This window comes from Ovis aries, chromosome 20 (assembly GCF_016772045.2).
Source record: "Ovis aries strain OAR_USU_Benz2616 breed Rambouillet chromosome 20, ARS-UI_Ramb_v3.0, whole genome shotgun sequence".
Classification (NCBI taxonomy): Eukaryota; Metazoa; Chordata; class Mammalia; order Artiodactyla; family Bovidae; genus Ovis; species Ovis aries.
The window spans coordinates 24,925,793-24,945,631 of NC_056073.1; the positions used below are offsets into that span (position 1 = coordinate 24,925,793).

Below are 19,839 nucleotides of genomic sequence, written 5' to 3' on the forward strand. Positions count from 1 at the left end.
GAGGTCTGGACGGATGTCTTGCTCTGTCACTGATTAGCTGACCATGGGAAAATTCCATGGGCTTATTTTATCTAGACCAGAGCTGTCCAATCGAACTTTCTGTATTGGTGGGAATGTTCTGTGCTGTCCAGTATGGGAGCCATTAGACGCACGTGACTACTGAGCAGTTGGAGTGAGGCTAAACACAGAAACTGAATTCTTAATTTAAATTTTAAATTTAAATGACACATGATTACTTGCCGCCATGTTGGACTGCACAAGGACAGGCCCTCTGGTACAGGGGTTGGCAAACTATGACCCATGAGCCAGCTCCCCCCGACCATCTGATTTGATACAGCCCACAAGACAAGAAGGGCACTCATCTTTTGTTTTATTTTACTATAAAAATATGTATTTATTTGGGTCTTAGTTGCTGCACATGGGACCTTCACTCTTCACTGTGGAATGTGGGACCTAGTTCCCTGACCAGGGATTGAACTTGCATTGGGAGAAGGGAGTCTTAGCCACTGACCCACCAGGGAAGTCCCTCACCAATGTTTCTAAACGGTTGTAGAAAACAAAAGAAAAATAGTAAATCATGACATGTGAAAGTGATCTGAAATTCAAGCTTCAGTTTCCACAGATGAAGTTTTGCTGGAACACAATCACACCCGTTTGTTTCTATATGATCTGTGGCTGCCTTCCCAATACGACACCAGAGCTGGGTTGTGACGGAGACCGTATGGCCTACAAAGCCCAAAATATTTACTGCTTGGCCCTTTGCAGGAAAAGTGTGCCAACCCCTGGCCCAGAGCCTGAGGAGAGAGACAGAGAGCCCAGTGAGCTGGCCAGAAAGCTAAGGGTTCCCGCTTTCACAGCACTTCAACCACATCCTCTCATTTGAATCTTATGGCAGCCCCACGAGACAGATGGGATGGGAAGAAACTAAGAAAGAGAAGTTATGCCATTTCCCCAAGGTCTCGTCGCTGGCTACTGAAAGACCAACTCTCATCTCTCCTTCTCACTCTGACAAGTCTGTCCCCAATGTCACATTGCTCCTCAGTTGAGTGACCAGTCCCTTTATTCATGCCCTAGGTATTTTTTTAGCCCCTGCTACGTGGCAGAGGCCCAGGAACTAGAGAGACATTCCTCATGGCACCGACCTCGGAGCAGGAAGGCAGGTGATCAACCATCTTCTGTGTTGACTGCTATGGAGGAGAGGGTCAGGGCATCATGAAACTGGGCCCCAAAGCGACCTAACCTTGTCTAAGGTATCAGGGAACAGTTGTCCAGGGAAGCGGTATTAAACCAAGACCTGAAGGATCAGGGGAATTTGGCCCAGTTGGTGCGTGGGGTAGGGAGTTGCATAGGAAGGCACAGGGCAGAAAGGGATCTGCTGAGTTCAAGAAGCCAAAGGCCAGAGTGGCTGGGATGAAGCAGACAAAGTGGCTAGTGGGAAGAGATGCACCAAGGAAAACAGGAAAGGGCAGATTTGTAAAACTGGGGGTTTGATCCTACAACTGATAGCAAGAGATTAAAAGCTCCTAGTTTGGGTTCTTTGAAAGCACAGTCTGAGGCAAGGACTTGGATGCAGGGAGTTTACTGGGAAGTTAATTCCAGGAAACCAGGGCAGGGAGCAGAGAATCTAAGAACAGACATCTGGGGTAAGAACCTCGAGCATGTAGGATAAAACTCACTTTTTAATAGCAATCAGTTCCCCAGACTCGATGCTTCTTCCCAGCAGGACGGAACCATAGGTTCCATCCCCGAGTTGCTTGATGGTTGTGTATCTATTCATGGTGTGCCCGCTCAGGCCGGACACTCATCTCAGGGCTGAGGTGGATCAGTCCTGCAGCCGCAGCCGACCTCCCCAGAGTGTAACCAGATTTTTCTATGGCAGCACCAGCACAAGGTATTCAATAGAACGTGACTATCTTCCAAATACATATTTTCCAAGATGAGTCTTCTGCCTGTAGAGAATGATAAGAGACAAGGATAAATGTTAATGGACATTTCTGAGTCTGTCTAAATCAGGAGCTGGCTGTAACCCCCCAGCTCACCATCCGTTATTTGTAAATAAAGTTTTATTGGCACACAGTCATGCCCACTGCATATTATTGGCAGCTGTTTTCATGCTGCACAGCCAAGTAGCATGTGACATGGACTGTATAGTCCACAAAGCCTAAGGGACGTATTACTGTGCCCTTTACAAAAAAATGTTTGTCCACTTCTGGTCTAAATAATGCTCTTTTCTAATTTTTTATAAAACAAGAGATAGAATTCTTGGAAAGTGATTTCACCACTGACTCAGAAATTAATCAGCTGCAATTTAATACCTTTCTGCTGACTAACCACTGTAGGCAAACACTACATGGTAACTACAGCCGAGGGAAATTGCTGATCTACAAAACTCCATGCTAAATATGCTGTGTTCTGTGTAATTGAGCTACAATTAACAATATAAACATACAAAAGCCAAGAAATGCTTAAATTAAGGTTCTCCTGATATAGAACTTACATGTGCTCCATGAACTGTTTGTGGCTAGGCAAAGATAGTATTTTAATATTTTTATTACTAGACATTCGGAAGCTGAACAAAGAACTAGTAATTTTTTTTAAGGCCTGCATGCTGGGTGTGTCTCTTTTAAAGTCATTCATTTGTGTTTTTTTAAAAAGATAAGTCATTGATTTGTTCATTCATAAAATAAGTGTCATTCAGTCTGCCTATAATGAAGAAAATGTAGGACATAACTTAAGTGATTGCAATGTCTTTAATAATAAAATGTAAATAGTTTAAATAAGAATACTAAAGGCATTAAAAATACATCTGTCAAACTAATAATCTGAAAATTCAAAAGATCAGAAAAGAATGGTTAGAAGTACAAGACATTTTGCAACTAAATCCAGTCAATGCAACTTCTTTTTTTTTTTTTTTAATAATCTAGATAAGAGAATGCTTTTGGCCTAATCAGGAGTGGCCCCATACAGAAAGTGAAAGTGAAGTCGCTCAGTCGTGTCCAACTCTGTGACCCCGTAGACTGTAGCCTACCGTCCATGAGATTCTCCAGGCAAGAATACTGGAGTGGGTTGCCATTTCCTTCTCCAGGGGATCTTCCCGACCCAGGGATTGAACCCAGGTCTCCTGCATTGGAGTCAGACGCTTTAACCTCTGAGCCACCAGGGAAGCCCCTCAATGCAACTTCTCCTTCCAAAAGAATTCCAATCAATAAATGTAGAAGGAAAGAGGGAATTAAGAAATTCACAATTTGTTACAGACAAGATTCGCAGATGGATGCAAATATTGGTCGATGAATGTTTGGGGAGAAACAGGGGACATAAAATCAGGTGAAATAAGTCCGAGAAAGATAAAGACTGTATGATACCACTTAAGGTGAATCAGGGTAAAGGTGTCTAGGTATTCTTTGTACTGTTCCAGCAACTGTGTAGTATGTTTGAATTATTATAGACTAAAAGTTGAAAAAAATTCTCAAAATGGTAGAGGAATGAAATCTTTAAAAAGATAATATGTATCTTAAGCATTTTTTTTTTGGCCTAAAATATTGTAATGTAGATTTACTTAATAAAACCTAATATGAACTTGTTCGTAAGATAGAACACATCATACGTCATGGCTTTTCCACGTCACGATTAGTGCACTATGGACTATTTTGGATTCAAGTTGTGTCTCAACATAGAAAAAGCATTTGGGCCACAACATAAGCAATTTGGGGCTCTGTGTTTTTCCTTCTTGTTTATATTTATCTCCATCTATTTTTAATATGGGGTTTCCCACGTGGCTCAGGGGTAAAGAGTCTGCCTGTCAAAGCAGGAGACACATGAGATTCTAGTTCAGTCCCTAGGTTGGGAAGATCCACTGGAGAAGGGAATGGCAACCCACTCCAGTATTGTTGCCTGACTGGCAGGCTACAGTCCACGGGGTCACAAAGAGTCAGATATGACTTAGAGACTAGACAACATTTTTGATATGACAATATGGTTTTTGCATTATTCATAATTTCATTTTCCAAATTAAAATTCCCAAACCATTGTTGTATGTCATCTTCCTTAAAAAAAAAAAATCACTGGAACTTTGATCTGTCACAAATCAGCTAACTAATAAATTACATGCTTTTTTTTTTTTAAAGTAGCCTTTGACCTAGAACAGTGGGAAACCATTTTTTTAAACAAGAAAATAACATGATCAGATTTGCATTTAGTAATCCAGTTAGTTAGAATATTATTCTTAATGTCCAACTTAAACTTGACTATTCTAATTTCTTCATGCTGCATTTTTTGTGGACATTAAAAAAAACTATGTCATGAAAATGTGTATGATCATCAAATTAGTAATCAGATGTGTACCTCTCAGCCTCCTCTTGCTGTAATTACACAACCTTTCCTCATAGGACCCATTTTTCCACTCCTTTAATTATCTTTGGCATTCATCTCTGAATCCTCACACATTTTTCCATCTCCTTGATGAACTATGGTGACCAAAATTTAATAACGATCTACATTCCAGTAGCATGTGGGCTTTCCCTTTTTTTTGGGGTGGGGGGACAATGGGCATTATACTATAATAATAATAATTCATATATATTATTAATCATAGAAGCCTTTCTTTGTTAGTTACTTCCTCATCAACTAAAATTGTATAATTGGGAAAATGTCTTCCTAGATTACCATTGAGAAAGCTCTCTGGAAAAAATTGAGAGCTTTATCAAAATCACGATAGAGTGGGTCATTCATTCAGTATACAGTTCCCCTATGATTCCTCCTTGCTACCATCAGTCACACTATCATAGAACAAAACTCAATTACTCTGGCAAGATTTGACCCTCAACACACCATAGCAGTTGCTTTTTAATTTTATTTCGAGTAATCACATACTGTTGTAAAATGGATCCGACTAGAGTCTCTTCGGGCACTGAAGTCAGGTTGACAGAGTCTAATTTTATTCATACCGAGATGTCAAGCACTATGCTAGGCTTCTGGGGTACATTATGGATAAGGGAAGGTCCTTCCTTTAAATGACTCACAACTGTCACGTACGTGGAAGTTGCCGGAAACACTGTGAGCCCACAGTAGAGACAGCAGCCAATTCTTGGGAGGAGGGAGAGACCTGACAACCCTTCAGAGCAAAAGCAGTATTGAGGTTTGAAGAATGAGGGAAGTTTTATTACACAGAAGAGAGAGAAAGGAGTTACAGATGGAAAAAAAACTCTGCCAAGGTTAGTGGGTATTAGAGCTTGGTATGCTCACAAGGCGGCAAATGCCTAGTCGCTCCTACCCTGTGTAAACTGTAGAATCACTTGGGAAATTTTTAACAGATATTGATGCCCAAGTCCCATTTCTAAGAGAAGGTCAAGGGTAGGGGCTGAGTTCTGGTAGTTTAGAAAGCCCTCCAGGGGATTCCAATGTGCAACCCAACTGTGAAGTACAAGGCTAGGGCATAAAAGCCACGGAGGGCAGTAAGGAAATGCAGGCTACTTTGAGTAGGGTCTAGTTGTGAAAAGGTGTATTTGTCATGCAGGAATTTGGTCTTTACCCTGCACAGGGGAACTCTCTGGGGGTTTTTAAGCTGGGAAATCACATGAGGAAGATCCCCCCTTGACTATTCAAACTGATGTTAGAATAGAGAGACTTGAGGCAGACAGACAAGTTTGAGAGTACTGCAATAGTTAGGTGAACTATGTGGAAGGTCTGAACAAAGGTACTGGACAGGATGAAAGTTAGAGTGGGAGATACTATGGGATCTATTTTCTATGGTGTTGAATTTGAAGTGTGCACAAAACCTCTCATTGGAGATGCTCTTAGGCTGTTCTATTTTTTTTTTCCCCCAAAGATAGTGTATTACTGGAGTTCTTAGGAGGACAGCATTCAGACAAGGCTAATATACTGCAAAACTCTGGGGTATCATAGAGCACTACATGGATGGTGTCCACTGGAGTTTTGCAACATGGCAGCCGTGGGTCCAGAATAAGGGACATGTGACAGTCTCAACAGACACCTGAATTACTGTTCAACTCTGGGTGACAAACTTCAAGAAAGATATTAAAGAACATACTAAGGGTCTAAATGAAAGCATAAGAAGAGTAGCTGAAAAAACAACAATACAGAAGAAAAGGGGACTTAGGCAGCCATGTTGATTATTTCAAGTATACAGAGGGGTACTGGAGAGAAGGATTAGTTGCATTATATATGAATCCAGAGGGCAGAACCATGACAGCTATCTGAGTTGTCTATGCTCTAGTAAATTATTTCCTATCCTAAGAAAAAAAAAAGGAAGTGGCATTATGCAAATTAACATTAGACAAAAAGTATCACTTGACCACAGTCAATTCTGAACATAACCTAGCAAGAAGTGGTTAATGACATTTGAGATCAGTATTGTTCAGTTGTTCATCATTTTTGTGGTGGCCTGAATGTAATGACTCACGTTATGCTCTGAAAGGAAACGATAAAAACTCACTGCCGCTCTGGGAAAGCAACAGGGTGATGGACAACACTCTAGGAGAAAGAAGGACCGTATGAGATGCCAGCACCCGACAGCCATGCTCCTCTTGCTGCTTAATTTATAGAGCTCTGATTTTATTCAAGATTCAGTATAATCAGGGATGGCAGCCACCTACTACAGCCTCAAGGCATGAACTAGGATCAGTTGAAGCCAAGCCAAGCAATTCTACTTCCTACTGAATGCTGTTTAGGAGTGGGACGATGGGAAGGGAAAAGTGAGCCGGCGAGGGAAGAGAAAGTCTTCTGAGGGGGAATCTACTCCCTGATAGACACAGCTGGGGCTTCCCTGGTGGCTCAGCGGTAAAGAATCTGCTTTAGAACCGGGTTTGATCCCTGGGTCAGGAAGGTCCCCTGGAGGAGGGCATGGCAACCCACTCCAGTATTCTTGCCTGGAGAATCCCGATGGACAGAGGAGCCTGGTGGGTTACAGTCCACGGGGTCGCACAGAGTTGGACACGACTAAAGTGACTAAGCAGCAGCAGCAGAGACAGTTGACCAAGAGGTTGCCCTGTGTTTCTGCCTTGAACATGGTTGTATAAAGCTGTGATGTTTAGAGCTGAGACAGTCTTCTGGTGACGATGAGATGCCAGCTCTCAAGATGAGAATCCCAACTGCTGAGGATGGATGCAAAGAAAGAAGCTGAGTCCTGGACGACACCACTGGGCTGCTGCATGATCCCTGAAAATATCTGCTTTACATTTCTTGTTCTATGACCTAATCAAGTCTTGGTGCTGAAGCCACTATCAGGTATTCCATCAAGGACAAATGAAAGCATTCCTGCGGAACGCATACAGTGACTGGGGCATGGCAGCTGGGGTAAGTTCCTGGCGGGGTGGAGACAACCACGGTGCTACAGCTGCACAAGGAAGAAGTCACCGTGCGGACCACTGGCCAGGAACCTCAAGGAAGGCGCAGGGCCACTGATTTCTAAATAACGGCTCATTTCTCTTGTCAAGGACATGTCAGTTACTGATCCTTGCATGACTGACAAAAACCAATTTTTAAAAATTTTCCTTACCAATGATGTTAGTTTCCCACAGCGGCTGTTCACAAATTACCATAAATTTGGTAACTTAAAACATCAGAAATGTATTCTCTCACATTTCTGGAGGCCAAAGCCTGCAACCACGATCACTGGACTGAGGTCAAGGTATTGGAACTTTCTCCAGAGGCTCAAGGAGGAATTCATTCGTTGTCTCTTCCAGCAACTGGTGGCTGCCGGTGCTCCTCAGCACATGGCCACATCACCCCAATCCCTGCCTCTGTGGCCACACTACCCTCACTCTCTATGTCAAATCTCCCTCTGCTTCTCTCTTATGAAGAGAGAAGCAGCTGCTGCTGCTGAGTCACCTCAGTCATGTCTGACTCTGTGCGACCCCATAGACGGCAGCCCACCAGGCTCCCCCGTCCCTGGGATTCTCCAGGCAAGAACACTGGAGTGGGTTGCCATTTCCTTCTCCAATGCATGAAAGTGAAAAGTGAAAGTGAAGTTGCTCAGTTGTGTCCAACCCTCAGCGAATCCTATGGACTGCAGCCTGACAGGTCCTCTGTCCCTGGGATTTTCCAGACAAGAGCACTGGAGTGGGGCACCATTGCCCTCTCCACTTATGAAGACTAGTGTTTGCATTTAGGGCTCACTCTGATAGGGCTTCTTCGGTTGCTCAGTGGTAACGAATCTGCCTGCCAGTGCAGGAGACACAGGAGAGGTGGGTTCGATCCCTGGGTCAGGAAGGTCCCCTGGAGGAGGGCTTGGCAACCTGCTCCACAGTATTTTTGCCTGGAGAATCCCACAGTCAGAGGAGCCTGGCGGGCTACAGTCCATAGGGTCGCAGAGTCGGACATGACTGAAGCGACTAAGCACACACACTCACCCACTCAGATAACCGAGGCTTATCTCCCCATCTCAAATAATTTAATCACATCTACAAATAAGCCAAAAGGTTGGTAATAATAATTCTAGAACTTACTATATACACAGTAGTATGATAAGTGCTTTTATATATTCAGTCCTCACAATGGTGGCAGGTAGGTACTATTATTATTGCCCTATTTTACAGATAAGGAACCAGAGACACAGCTACTTGTTCAAGGTTATGCAACTAATCAGTGATGGCATTGAGACAGGAACCCAGGCCGACTGCACCAAACTCAAGGGAGCGATTGCAAAAGATCCAAAGGTCATGAAATCTTTTGAAGATCTGAAAACGAGAGGAATTAAAAGGAGTACTTTGTAGCTCAAAGTTCAAATACAGAAACCACTGATGTGGCCATGCTCCAGTTGGCCTCATTCTACAATCAAGCTTCGGTGGACCCAGCAGGGAATTTGCCAGCACCCACTGCTTATAGCAGAAGTGACTGATTGTGGACAAAGAGGGACCGAGTTCCAGTTTCCACTCGGCTCAGACCCCCTGTGCCTCAGAGCATCTCTCGGTCCTCAGGTTAATTTCCGTGAAGTTAGGAAGAGAGACTTGATGAAGTGAGGTTGTTTCCTGCTCTAATGCTCTGTGGTCCTGTGACTCTCTGGGTCAGGAATCAAGCTAGCACTTGACTAGGGGGAGAAAAAAAATGGATCGACATTTCCACCTTTCCAATCACACGCACAAAAGCTAGCGAAGGGCAGATGATTCCCCAGAGGAAACCCATGTCATCTCCCATCCAGAGTGGGACAAGAGTCCCACTGCCTCAGACAGACCCCAAAGCTCCGAATCTACTCCTTCTCCCCCCTCCGAGTCCTGAGACTCCTTGTCATATGCTACGACGTGAATGAACTTTGAGATGTTCGTGCTCAGTAGTTCAGTTACGTCTGACTCTTTGCGACCCCATGGACTGTAGCCTGCCAGGCTCCTCTGTCCATGGGATTCTCCAGGCAAGAATGCTGCAGTGGATTGACATTTCCTCCTCCAGAGGATCTTCCCGACCCAGGGATCGAACCCACGTCTACTGAGTCTTCTGCATTGCAGGTGGACTGTTTACATCACCTCCTCAAGGCCTCCTGTCCCAACCCACACAGACACAGCCAACAGCTCCACGAGAGGTCACAGCACCCTGTCCCCCACGTCCTCAGTGGTCAGTAACACACAACCCCACCCCAGACACTCACCATACTTCCTTCATCTCTGTTCTCACACCTCCTGATTTGCTTTCACCAGCAGGTTCTCATGGTTTGAATGGTCAGAATATGAATTTCAGTTGTTGGCTAGGTATGTCTTATACCACCCTTGATAAGTACCTCAAAACACAGTGCTTCTGTTTCTTCATGTGCAAAGTCATGGCAACCAGAGGGTCTGCCCTGAGCAGAAATGTTCTGAAGTTCTGAGACAGGAGCATAGTAAATACTGCAGAAAGATTGGAGAAGGCAATGGCAACCCACTCCAGTGCTCTTGCCTGGAGAATCCCATGGGTGAAGGAGCCTGGTGGGCTGCAGTCCATGGGGTCGCAAAGAGTCGGTCACGACTGAGCGACTTCACTTTCGCTTTTCACTTTCATGCATTGGAGAAGGAAATGGCAACCCACTCCAGTATTCTTGCTTGGAGAATCCCAGGGATGGGGGAGCCTGGTGAGTTGCCGTCTATGGGGTCACACAGAGTCAGACACGACTGAAGCGACTTAGCAGCAGTAGCAGCAGAAAGATTAAAGTAGGCAGGCTGCCTGAGACCTCCCATCACAGTGCTGGAATTACTGGGTCACAGAGAGTCACAGCAAAGCCCCTGCAGGGTAGTCAGGTCAGGCCTGTGGCCTCTGGGCTAGGCTGTACCCAACTCACAGAGTGATACAGCTATATTTTGATTTCAAAGGGTTCCAGTCAAACTTTGAAATGAATGCTATGGATTTGGGGGCTACGTGACTTTGGGGAAACCTCCCTGCAGTCTGTCCCAATTGCCCCTCATCCCCGGTTCCATCCTCAGAGGGACACTCCATCTGCTCGTGGCCAGCAGTGCATGCTGGGTGCCCTGCTCATCCCCAGCCTGGGACACCGTCTGGACACAGGGTGGTCCACTGTTTAATTTTGAAAACTTGAGAACCACTGAGTAAATGACACAATTACTCATTTTTTTAAAGATAGGAGGCAGCAAATTGTATGCACAAGTGGGCATCTCTGGAAATTGCAGTTTACCAGCCCTCTTCCCCCATTCAGACTTGTATGGCATGCTTTTCTCTCTGAGCCTTGATTGTTTTCCACTGAAAAGATGCCACTGCTTTCACCTGTCCTCACAGGAAAACTGGATTATGTGCAAAATAACTCAACGGCCCTTCTCCTGGAACTCTGAGTTCCATTTTACCTCAAGTGGCATGAAGTCTAGGTTCACACGAGTCCTAACTTTACAAGAGTAAAGTTAATACTGTTACATTTCTTTTAAAAGGGTACTAAAAGTAGTACATCTATTTCTTTTTTTTTTCCCCCGGGACCTAATTCTGCTCCCCATATATATTTCAGCAAAAATGTCCTTTGGGTATTTTGCCTCTTGGACTAGTGCTTTTTTCTGCACTGGGGGCAGCAGCTACAAGGCCAAAAGTGGGTCTTGCTGTGCCATTCTGTGCCAAGGAGCATATCAGAGATGCTTCCAGGTACTGTCTTGAGCCTCCCTGGTGGCTCAGTGGTAAAGAATCCACCTACAGTGCAGGAGATGCGGGTTTGATCTCTGGGTTGGGAAGATCCCCTGGAGAAGGAAATGGGAACCTGCTCCAGTATTCTTGCCTGGAAAAATCCCATGGCCAGAGAAGCTTTGTGGGCTACAGTCTACGAGGTCGCAGAAGTCAGACACGATTGAGTGCCCAATCATGCACGCACTGCCTATAACTGGAAGGATGGAAGAAGAAAACCGTTACCTGGGTTGCCCTCTGCTGTTCCACAGAGGCTGTTTCATACCCTGACCTCCCTTTCCTCCTTCAACCTGAGCTCCTGAGACAAGAACTCACACACCAGGTCTTGGGTCCCAGGAGAAAGTTCCAGAACCTTCTATCACTTCTCCTGCAAAGGGCCAGATGCCTTGATCCCAAAGGAAAGTCTTCCACTGCTTGTAGATTCTTTCTAGATTAGGACACATAGAAGCTCCGATACTTTGGCCACGGGATGCAAAGAGTCAACTCATTGGAAAAGACCCTGATGCTGGGAAAGATTGAAGGCAAAAGGAGAAGAGGGCAACAGAGGATGGGATGGTTGGATGGCATCACCTACACAATGGACATGAACCTAAGCAAACTCTGGAAGACAGTGAAAGAAAAAGGAGCTTGGTGTGATGCAGTCCATAGGGTTGCAAAGAGTCGGACATGACTTAGCAACTGAACAACAGGAATCTTCATTCTATGTAGGTTGTGGGCTGTGAAGAACCAAAGAGAAAGGAAATATTGAAGACCCAGAGGAAGAATAACTTGCCCCTGACTAATGGGAAATTGTGTATGAGCCCGGGTGACAGTCTCCCAGCTTCATGGAGGCGGTGGTCGTGGTCTGGGCCTCAGCTGCTCACGTGTTGACCACCCTCTGTTCTAAGGGTGGGCAAGAGAGGTTGAGGTGAAGATGAGGGAGGGAGTCATAACATGTCTCATATTCAAGCTCTACTCAAATATCACAGCACGTTTAAATCAAAGCAGAGCTCATGCAACATTAAGATGCTTCACAATCATGCATAATAACAAAACAAATCAATGACACGTGTTAAGGAAGAAAACGCTTAACATAAAACAGAGCAGTGATCCGCAAATGTTTTCTGTGAAGGGCCAGTAAACACGTTGGACTGTGCGGGTGACATGTCTCTGTCACAACTACTCAAGTCCTCTGCTGTAGCACAAAAGCCATCACAGGTGACACGCAAACCAATGGGCATGGCTGCATCCAGCACAAGTCTGTTTTCAAAAACAGGCGGCAGGCAGGACATGCAGGGCATGGTATGTGGACCCTTTAAACACAGGGAAACCCTGCAAGGAGGCAGAGGCACTTGAGCCTTTTCTGCATAACCCGCGTTTACCCCTGAGTCACAGGGTTACATATATAGACTGTGTGTATCTTGGGACTATAAGCTCCCTAAGGGCAGAGGTTTTGTTCCTTTCACAACTGTATTCCTAGCACCCAGTTGGCCTGAATAGGTGCTCATAATAAAGATGTGTTGAATGGATTAATGAATGAATGAGTAACTTACGGGTTTGTAAAGGGTCATTCTGACTGTTGTAAATTTGGGGGCGCTAGTGGTTTCCCTGGTGGCTCAGATGGTCAAGAATCTGCCTGCAATGTGGGAGACCTGGTTTGATCCTTGGGTTGGGAAGATCCCCTGGAGGACAGCATGGCAACCCACTCCAGTATTCTTGCCTGGAAAATCCCCATAGACAGAGGAACCTGGAAGGGTACAATCCATGGGGTTGCAAAGAGTCGGACACAATGACTGACCAAGCACAGGTCACAGTGGTAAAGAACCCTCCAGCCCCTGCAGGAGACGTAAGAGATGCGGGTTCAATCCCCAGGTCAGGAAGATTCCCCTGGAGGAGGAAATGGCAACCCACTCCAGTATTCTTGCCTGGAGAATCCTATGGACAGAGGAGCCTGGTGGGCTACAGTCCATAAGAGTCTCGAAAAGCTGGCTCTCAAAGAGTTGGACACAACTGAAGCGACTTAACACAATTTTCCTATACCATCAACCCCACTTCTGCTGCCATCCCTCATATATAATTTGCAAAACTGAACAGCTCTGTAGAGACCGGGGCATAAAAATTATGAATCCTTCTCAAAAGTTTCACAACAATTTAGGAAAACATGTGCTTTTTAACAGCCAAGGTAATATGTATGTATATATGGCTTACTTTTTCCTCACTCTTGTGAGTTAAATCGATCATTAATAAATTCACTTTCAAAGCAAAGGGTGCCCAGGAGGACACCTGGACACTGTTTCCATTGGCGATTAAAAATGCCTACTTCCTCTTTTGTAAAAAGTATAGGAAGGCTGCTGCTGCTGCTGCTAAGTCACGTCAGTCATGTCCGACTCTGTGCGACTCCATGGACTGAGGCCTACCAGGGTCCTCCATCCATGGGATTTCCCATGGAAGAGTACTGGAGTGGGTTGCCATTGCCTTCTCCGATAGGAAGGCTGCTGCTGCTACTGCTGAAAAGTCAATTCAGTAGTGTCCGACTCTGTGTGACTCCATAGACGGCAGCCCACCAGGCTCCCCCGTCCTTGGGATTCTCCAGGCAAGAATACTGGAGTGGGTTGCCATTTCCTTCTCCAATGCATGAAAGTGAAAAGTGAAAGTGAAGTCGCTCAGTCGTGTCCAACCCTCAGCGACCCCATGGACTGCAGCCTTCCAGACTCCTCTGTCCATGGGATTTTCCAGGCAAGAGTACTGGAGTGGGTTGCCATTGCCTTCTCCAGATAGGAAGGCTACTAACCCTGAAATGACATACAAAAAAAGTGACAGCTCTCCAAAGATGTGTTTTTTTCAAACTCTGAGTTGGCTTCACAAGTCAGCGCTCCCAGGATCTGAAGCCAGCTGCACACATGAGTTCAAATCCAGGCACCCTTTCTATGAAAGTTTCAACTTTCAAAGCATAGCGAGCCAGGTACTTAATGCGCAAGGATGCTTGTTTTTCTTGCAAGGAATCAAGAAAGGAAGCTCTCTGCTTGGACTGAGAATTTCCCTTGGATTCTAGTAAGCAGCAGAATTTTCCTAGCATTGGACAGCACCTCACGAAGAGCAGAGACAGTGAGTGTGAATTTTTCATCAGCCTTGGTTACCATCTCGAAAGGACTCTCTGCTGCTGCTTCTACTTCTTGGCTACTGGTAAAGGTGTTTCTGATTTCTACCTGCCATAACACTTAGCATTTCAATGTAATTTGCCCCTGAAATAGATTTGCTTCAGTAAATTGTTTTCACCAGGTAATTTTCTCAAACACTCTGTACACATAAAGATGTTAAAACTGTTTCAAAGTAAGCACAGTCAGTCTAGGACCCAGTTACACTGTGTAAGTCACCTGGCACACATCTCCATTTGTAAATTTTCCCAGTCACCCACGGAAACCACAAGCACTGAGGTCCCCAGATAGGAGGTTTCTGATGCTCTAGTTACAGGCCTTTCTCAGAAGGCCATGGTCATCCAAGAGAGCTGATGAAACAATTTATGGTGAAGTAAGACCCTATCCACAGGCTGACAGATCAACATGCACAGAAAGGTCACTGTGCCCAAAATTCTGCCCAGAAACCGCTAGGCAACTCGCCCTTCCATAAATACACACACTCACACATACCCCCACGATCAGAAAGACAGAAACGCTATGTACAACTCCAACTCAGCAAGATCCTGCAAAATGAAATGGAGGAGCTTGCTGCAAAGAAGCAGTGAAAAAGAAGAAAAAAATTTAAAGGCGTCCTTGTTCCTGGCAAGGTTCACATGGAAAAACAGCAGCAGATCCCAGAAACAGAGCTGTAGCCAGGAATAACCTAAGCTCAAGCCATTTTAAGTAAGGGCAGGATAACACTTACTAAGGATTCTACATGGTTGTCATCATCTAGGCCTCCAAGCCGAGCCATGACTTGACTCCAAGTCAGTCGACAAACATCTACCAAATATCTGCTACCTGTTCAGGGCTCTTCGAGTCACTGTGGAGGGATGAGCAGATTTTTTTGTCAGGTGTGTTCCAGGCACTGTTCAGATACCTAGACCATCTCCACACTGCAGCCAGATGGGGAGGCATCTCCCCTATCTTACATACGACGACTGGCTTCCCAGGTAGCTCAGTGATAAAGAATCTGCCTGCCAAAGCAGGAGATGCAAGAGACCCGGGTTTGATCCCTGTGTCCAAAAGATCCCCTGGAGGAGGAAATGGCAACCTGCTCCTGTATTCTTGCCAGGAAAATCACAGGGACAGGGGAGCCTGGAGGGCTACAGCCCATGGAGTCACAAAGAGTCCAACACAACTTAGCAATTGAGCATGAACATGCAACCTAATGCTTGAAGAATCCATAAGACCACATGAGTACAGAGGATGAGCCCCAATCTCAATTCTGCTCGAGTTCAAAGCCCACAACCCCACCTTACCATGCAGAAAAATACCACTCCAACCCTAAAGAGACTTTCCTGATGGCTCAGATGGTAAAGCATCTGCCTACGTGGGAGACCTGGATTCGATCCCTGGGTCGGGAAGATCCTCTGGAGAAAGAAATGGCAACCCACTACAGTATTCTTGCCTGGAAAATCCCATGGACGGAGGAGCCTGATAGGCTACAGTCCATGGGGTCGCAAAGAGTCAGACATGACTGAGTGACTAAACTAAAACTAACCCTAAAGAGGCTTAAAATAACCTAAATCAATTAGAGATCAATACAGTCAAAATAACGAAGACCTAACAAACAAGTATCTGGAATTGCTAGAGAAATGAACAGAGAAGATGTTATAAAAGAAGTGAAGACTTAGGTTCTTTCCCCGAAGAAGGGTAAGATTTGCACAGGAGAGAGGGGAGAAGTGTGGGGATTTCTAGGTCAGTGATCTGAGCAGGGACCACCCTGGCTCCCTTTAGTAGAACAGGCCAGTAAGAAGACTATGCCCACAGAGTGCAAAGATGTATGCTGACCTGAAAATCAGACTTAGATGGGAAGGGTGAGGCCTGGTTATGAAAGGGTTCAAAAAATCAGGCAAATTGTTTTAGACCTGGGATTGTTGAGAAGGGAGAGAACCTGAGGGTTGCAAGGCAAGGAGAGACATGAGGAAGTGATAGTTTTAAGAGACTAGATGGACAAGAAGCTGAAGAGACCAGAAAGGGGGTGGTGTCTCATTCATTCATTCATTCATTCACTCATTTATCCATCCACCCATCTATCCATCCACTCACTCAGCAAACATTTAATGAGGACTTACTAAGAGCTGGGCTTCCCTTGTGGCTCCACTGCCTGCAATGTGGGAGACCTGGGTTCAATCCCTGGGTTGGGAAGATCCTGTGGAGAAGGGAAAGGCTACCCACTCCAGTATTCTGGCCTGGAAAATTCCATGGTCCATGGGGATGCAAAGAGTCAAGCGACTCTTACTTTTACTTTACTGAGCCAGCTACGGAGGCTGCCTCCATCTGCTGGGGAGGAAGGGTGAGGCCCTGGATTAGAATATGGAGGAAGGGTTCTATATAAACCACAGGTCAAAGGTCTTGATGACTCATTGATAGGATGAAGGAAATGAAGGAAAAGATGGCTAAAGATAATTCCAAATGTTCAAGACTGACAGGATTTCCACCATTACTAGGAACCTCAAAAAACAACTAGAAGAAAACAATGGGAATAGAAAAAAGAGCTTTGATGATGTGAAACAGTCAACAAATAAAACCCCCAAAGGCTGATTTTTTTAGCTTCTTTACACACAGTCTATAGATAAGAAGTCTCAGTGAGAAAAATCATTTCTCTGTGACTAAATATTGAGTTCCCTTGGCTAGGACAGACCTCTGCCCACTCAGACAGGCTCCATCAACCCTCCAACACATCCTTCCATCATCTGACATTAAATTGGTCTCACTTAGAAATGTGGCTGCCCATTCCTGCCCTGGCACTAGTTTTAACTTTGGAGAAGGGGACGAGGCAAAATGGACAGGCAGGGTCACTGTAGAGGGCTGGACCTTAGGGAGCAAGCAGTGGTATATTATTTTAAATAAAGAATCCCAACACGGCTCTTATTTCTACACCCACAATTACTTGTTCTCAAACAGACAGGAAGGCCAAATTCTTTACCAAATTGCAGTGCTTTGTTCAGAAACTATTTCAAATGTGCATATTTATGAATACATTAACTTCTAGCACAGCTAACATATGGTTCAGGCACAAATTCTTCTTAATAATTTATATGTTAACTACACAAATTTAAAACTCGGTTTAATTTTATATTCGGCAATAGTACAATTCACTTTGGAGGCACATCCTGAAAACCCACTCACTGGAAAATGTGAGAAATGAAAACTCTAGCTATCAAACTGTACAAAAAGTGCTCCAGGCTAAAATAAAAAACACAAGTGCCAATACCTTAGAGAAATCTAGCCCTGGATGCAAAATTCAGGGTGATATTTTCTCTCTATAATCCAGCTTCAGCAAGAGCAGTTCTTTATTTAGTTATAAGTGGAAACGAATACTCTTTTCCGAAAAATAAGGCATTCAGCTACTTTTTTATTTAAAAGTAAAAGCCCTCAATGCTACTGTCAAACTTTAAAAGGTGCATTTCAAAAGAAACGGCGGTTCTGAAAAATCCTTCAACATGTCTCTCATAACATCTACTAAGATTAGTAAGAAAGAAATCAGAGCAGAAAGAAACCCAGTGAAAAATGGTTGCACAGAAATATGTGAAGATTTGCTCAGACCCCTTGCGGGACAGCCAAAGGCCTAGTCGGGTGAATTCCAAAAGCAAGTCCCTCCACCTTCTACTGAAGGGGCTTCATATCCGGCCGGGATCTTTCCCCTCCTTTAACGCTAAAAGGTAAACACCCAGCAAAAATCTTCCAGACTCGGAGGAAATGGGAGTTTTTCTACCCAGAAGGAGAGACCCACAGGACCGCGGAGAAACACTACAACCCGAGAGCCTCCCTCTCGCCCTCCATTCCCTCGTGGGGCCACCGCAGGGGGTGGGGTGCGGACCCTCGCGGCTCGGGTCCATCACCCCAGTGACAGGTCACCCGGCGGAAGCCCCTCATCCCCGACCCCACTTACCGGCGCCGCGGCACAGGCGAGGGCCCGCCCCTGCGGGGAGCGCGGTTCCTCGGAGGGGCAGGCGCGGGGCCGGCCAGGGAGCTGAAGCCTGTCAGGGCGACCCCCGCTAGGACGGGCCGAGGGGTCCGCGCAGGGACGCCCGGGGGCGCCGGCGAGGGGCGCGGGCCGCCCGGCGCATGGTGAGCAGCGGGGATCCGGCCGCTCTCCAGCCTCCGGCAGGAAAACAAACAAAAGGCTGAGAGGCTTGTGGTGGGGACGACCGGTCGCTTTCCCTGGGAAAAGTTACCCTGCAGCTCCCCTCGCTGGCCCCGCGCGTCCCTGCACCGCGGCCGGACCGCCTGGGGCGCCGAGCCGCGCTATCGGCTCTCCACCCGGGCCCGCGGTAGCCCAGGGGCCCTGTGTCCCGCCCACCGCCGAGGAGCTCTCCAGCTCCACACGGCCGCCTAGGGCATCAGGATGGAGAGATGCAGGCCGAGGATGCACGTTCGGACATCCCATTACAGATGATCATCGTGGACACGCTTTCCTGGCTTTAAAAAACATATCTGTAATGCCACCGAAACGTGGTTAAAGATGGCAAATTGCATCATACTTAACCATAATAAAAAATATTTAAAATAAAAACCAGACTGCGTGTTAGCATCCATTGGGACTTCCAAGAGTTTTTATGTTGTGAGCAACTTTAGTTTGGAAAACTGGATTGTTACTCAGGTGGAAAACACACTAGGTAACGCTCTACAGATTGGTCTCAGGGTGTAACTAGTTATTTGAAATTTAACACTGCTTAAACGCCATCACTTGTGTCGTTAGTTATATTCCAAAAGCAAATCATCCCTGTGAAGACTGGCTCTGAACCACTTTGAAAAAAGAAATTGCTTTGAGGTCCTCGTTTTAAATTCACATAATTGCCCCAAGCCAAGGGTTCTCACACTTTGAACTGGAAGCATTAGAATCACCCCCAAGAGCTTGTGAAAACAGATTGCTGGGTCCTCTCCCCAGATCGGGAGAAACACACTGCCCTAAGTAACACAATTTAAATTAATAAAGCAGTAATCCTTTCTCTGAGTTTAGATCTCCCAGCTCATATCAGTTTTCTCTCACTTTGTTTTTAAATTCTAAGAGCTGAAAAAATTATTTCCAAAAAGAATCTATGCAAAAGGCCCAAATCCCTCTTTTCTCTTGCTTCTGTTGAAGAAACAAGATACAAGACTGCCAAGCTTCCTTAGACTTCCTGTCCCAAATGGGAAAGGGTCATCTGTCCACTTGGCAATTGTATAACATTTATCTACACTCATGTTTACCTACATAACACCCAAAACATATGGCAAATGAGAACTGAAAGTCATTATCAATGAAAAGATATGGAGACAGGAGGCAGCCTAACAAATCATATAACCATCCCCATGAAAAGTGATTTTTGAAGTATTTAAAATGATCAGTTTTAGTCAAACTCAGTTGATCAAGCAATTGGCAGATGGACTGTCCTGATCTTTAACAAGGGTCCACTGGGCTAGTAAGTGGCTGAGGTCAGTAGTCCTAGCCTAGGGAAAATTATAACCATGTGAGTATTACATAATATGATGAAATAATACAACCCTGTAAAAAGGTTCAGTGGATAGAGAGGATACTTATCTAAAATTTTAAGATAACAACAGCATTTTAATAAAGTAGATGCTCAATTTATTGTTA

At 45.3% G+C, this 19,839-nt stretch overlaps 2 protein-coding genes across 3 annotated transcripts in view; both read right to left on the reverse strand.

Moving 5' to 3' along the window:
- Window positions 1-18,355, reverse strand: part of CILK1 (ciliogenesis associated kinase 1) — a 46,691-nt gene extending 28,336 nt beyond the window's left edge. The window contains exons 1-2 of one of the 2 annotated variants that reach the window (XM_027959201.3): window positions 18,151-18,355; window positions 1,677-1,949 (exon numbers count right to left, since the gene is read on the reverse strand). In XM_027959201.3, the coding sequence (XP_027815002.1) occupies window positions 1,677-1,777 (101 nt within the window). In that variant the 5' untranslated portion in view covers window positions 1,778-1,949; window positions 18,151-18,355. Of the gene's footprint in view, window positions 1-1,676; window positions 1,950-16,330 lie in introns of both variants that reach the window. The other variant, XM_060403711.1, reaches the window with a different exon arrangement.
- LOC132658305 (uncharacterized) lies at window positions 1,677-18,355 on the reverse strand. The gene is made up of 2 exons (XM_060403712.1): window positions 18,151-18,355; window positions 1,677-1,949 (listed from the first exon to the last, which is right to left on the reverse strand). Exon 2 carries the CDS (start codon window positions 1,924-1,926, stop codon window positions 1,807-1,809), a length of 120 nt encoding a protein of 39 aa, XP_060259695.1. The 5' UTR covers window positions 1,927-1,949; window positions 18,151-18,355; the 3' UTR covers window positions 1,677-1,806.
- Window positions 18,356-19,839: the final 1,484 nt, after the last annotated feature.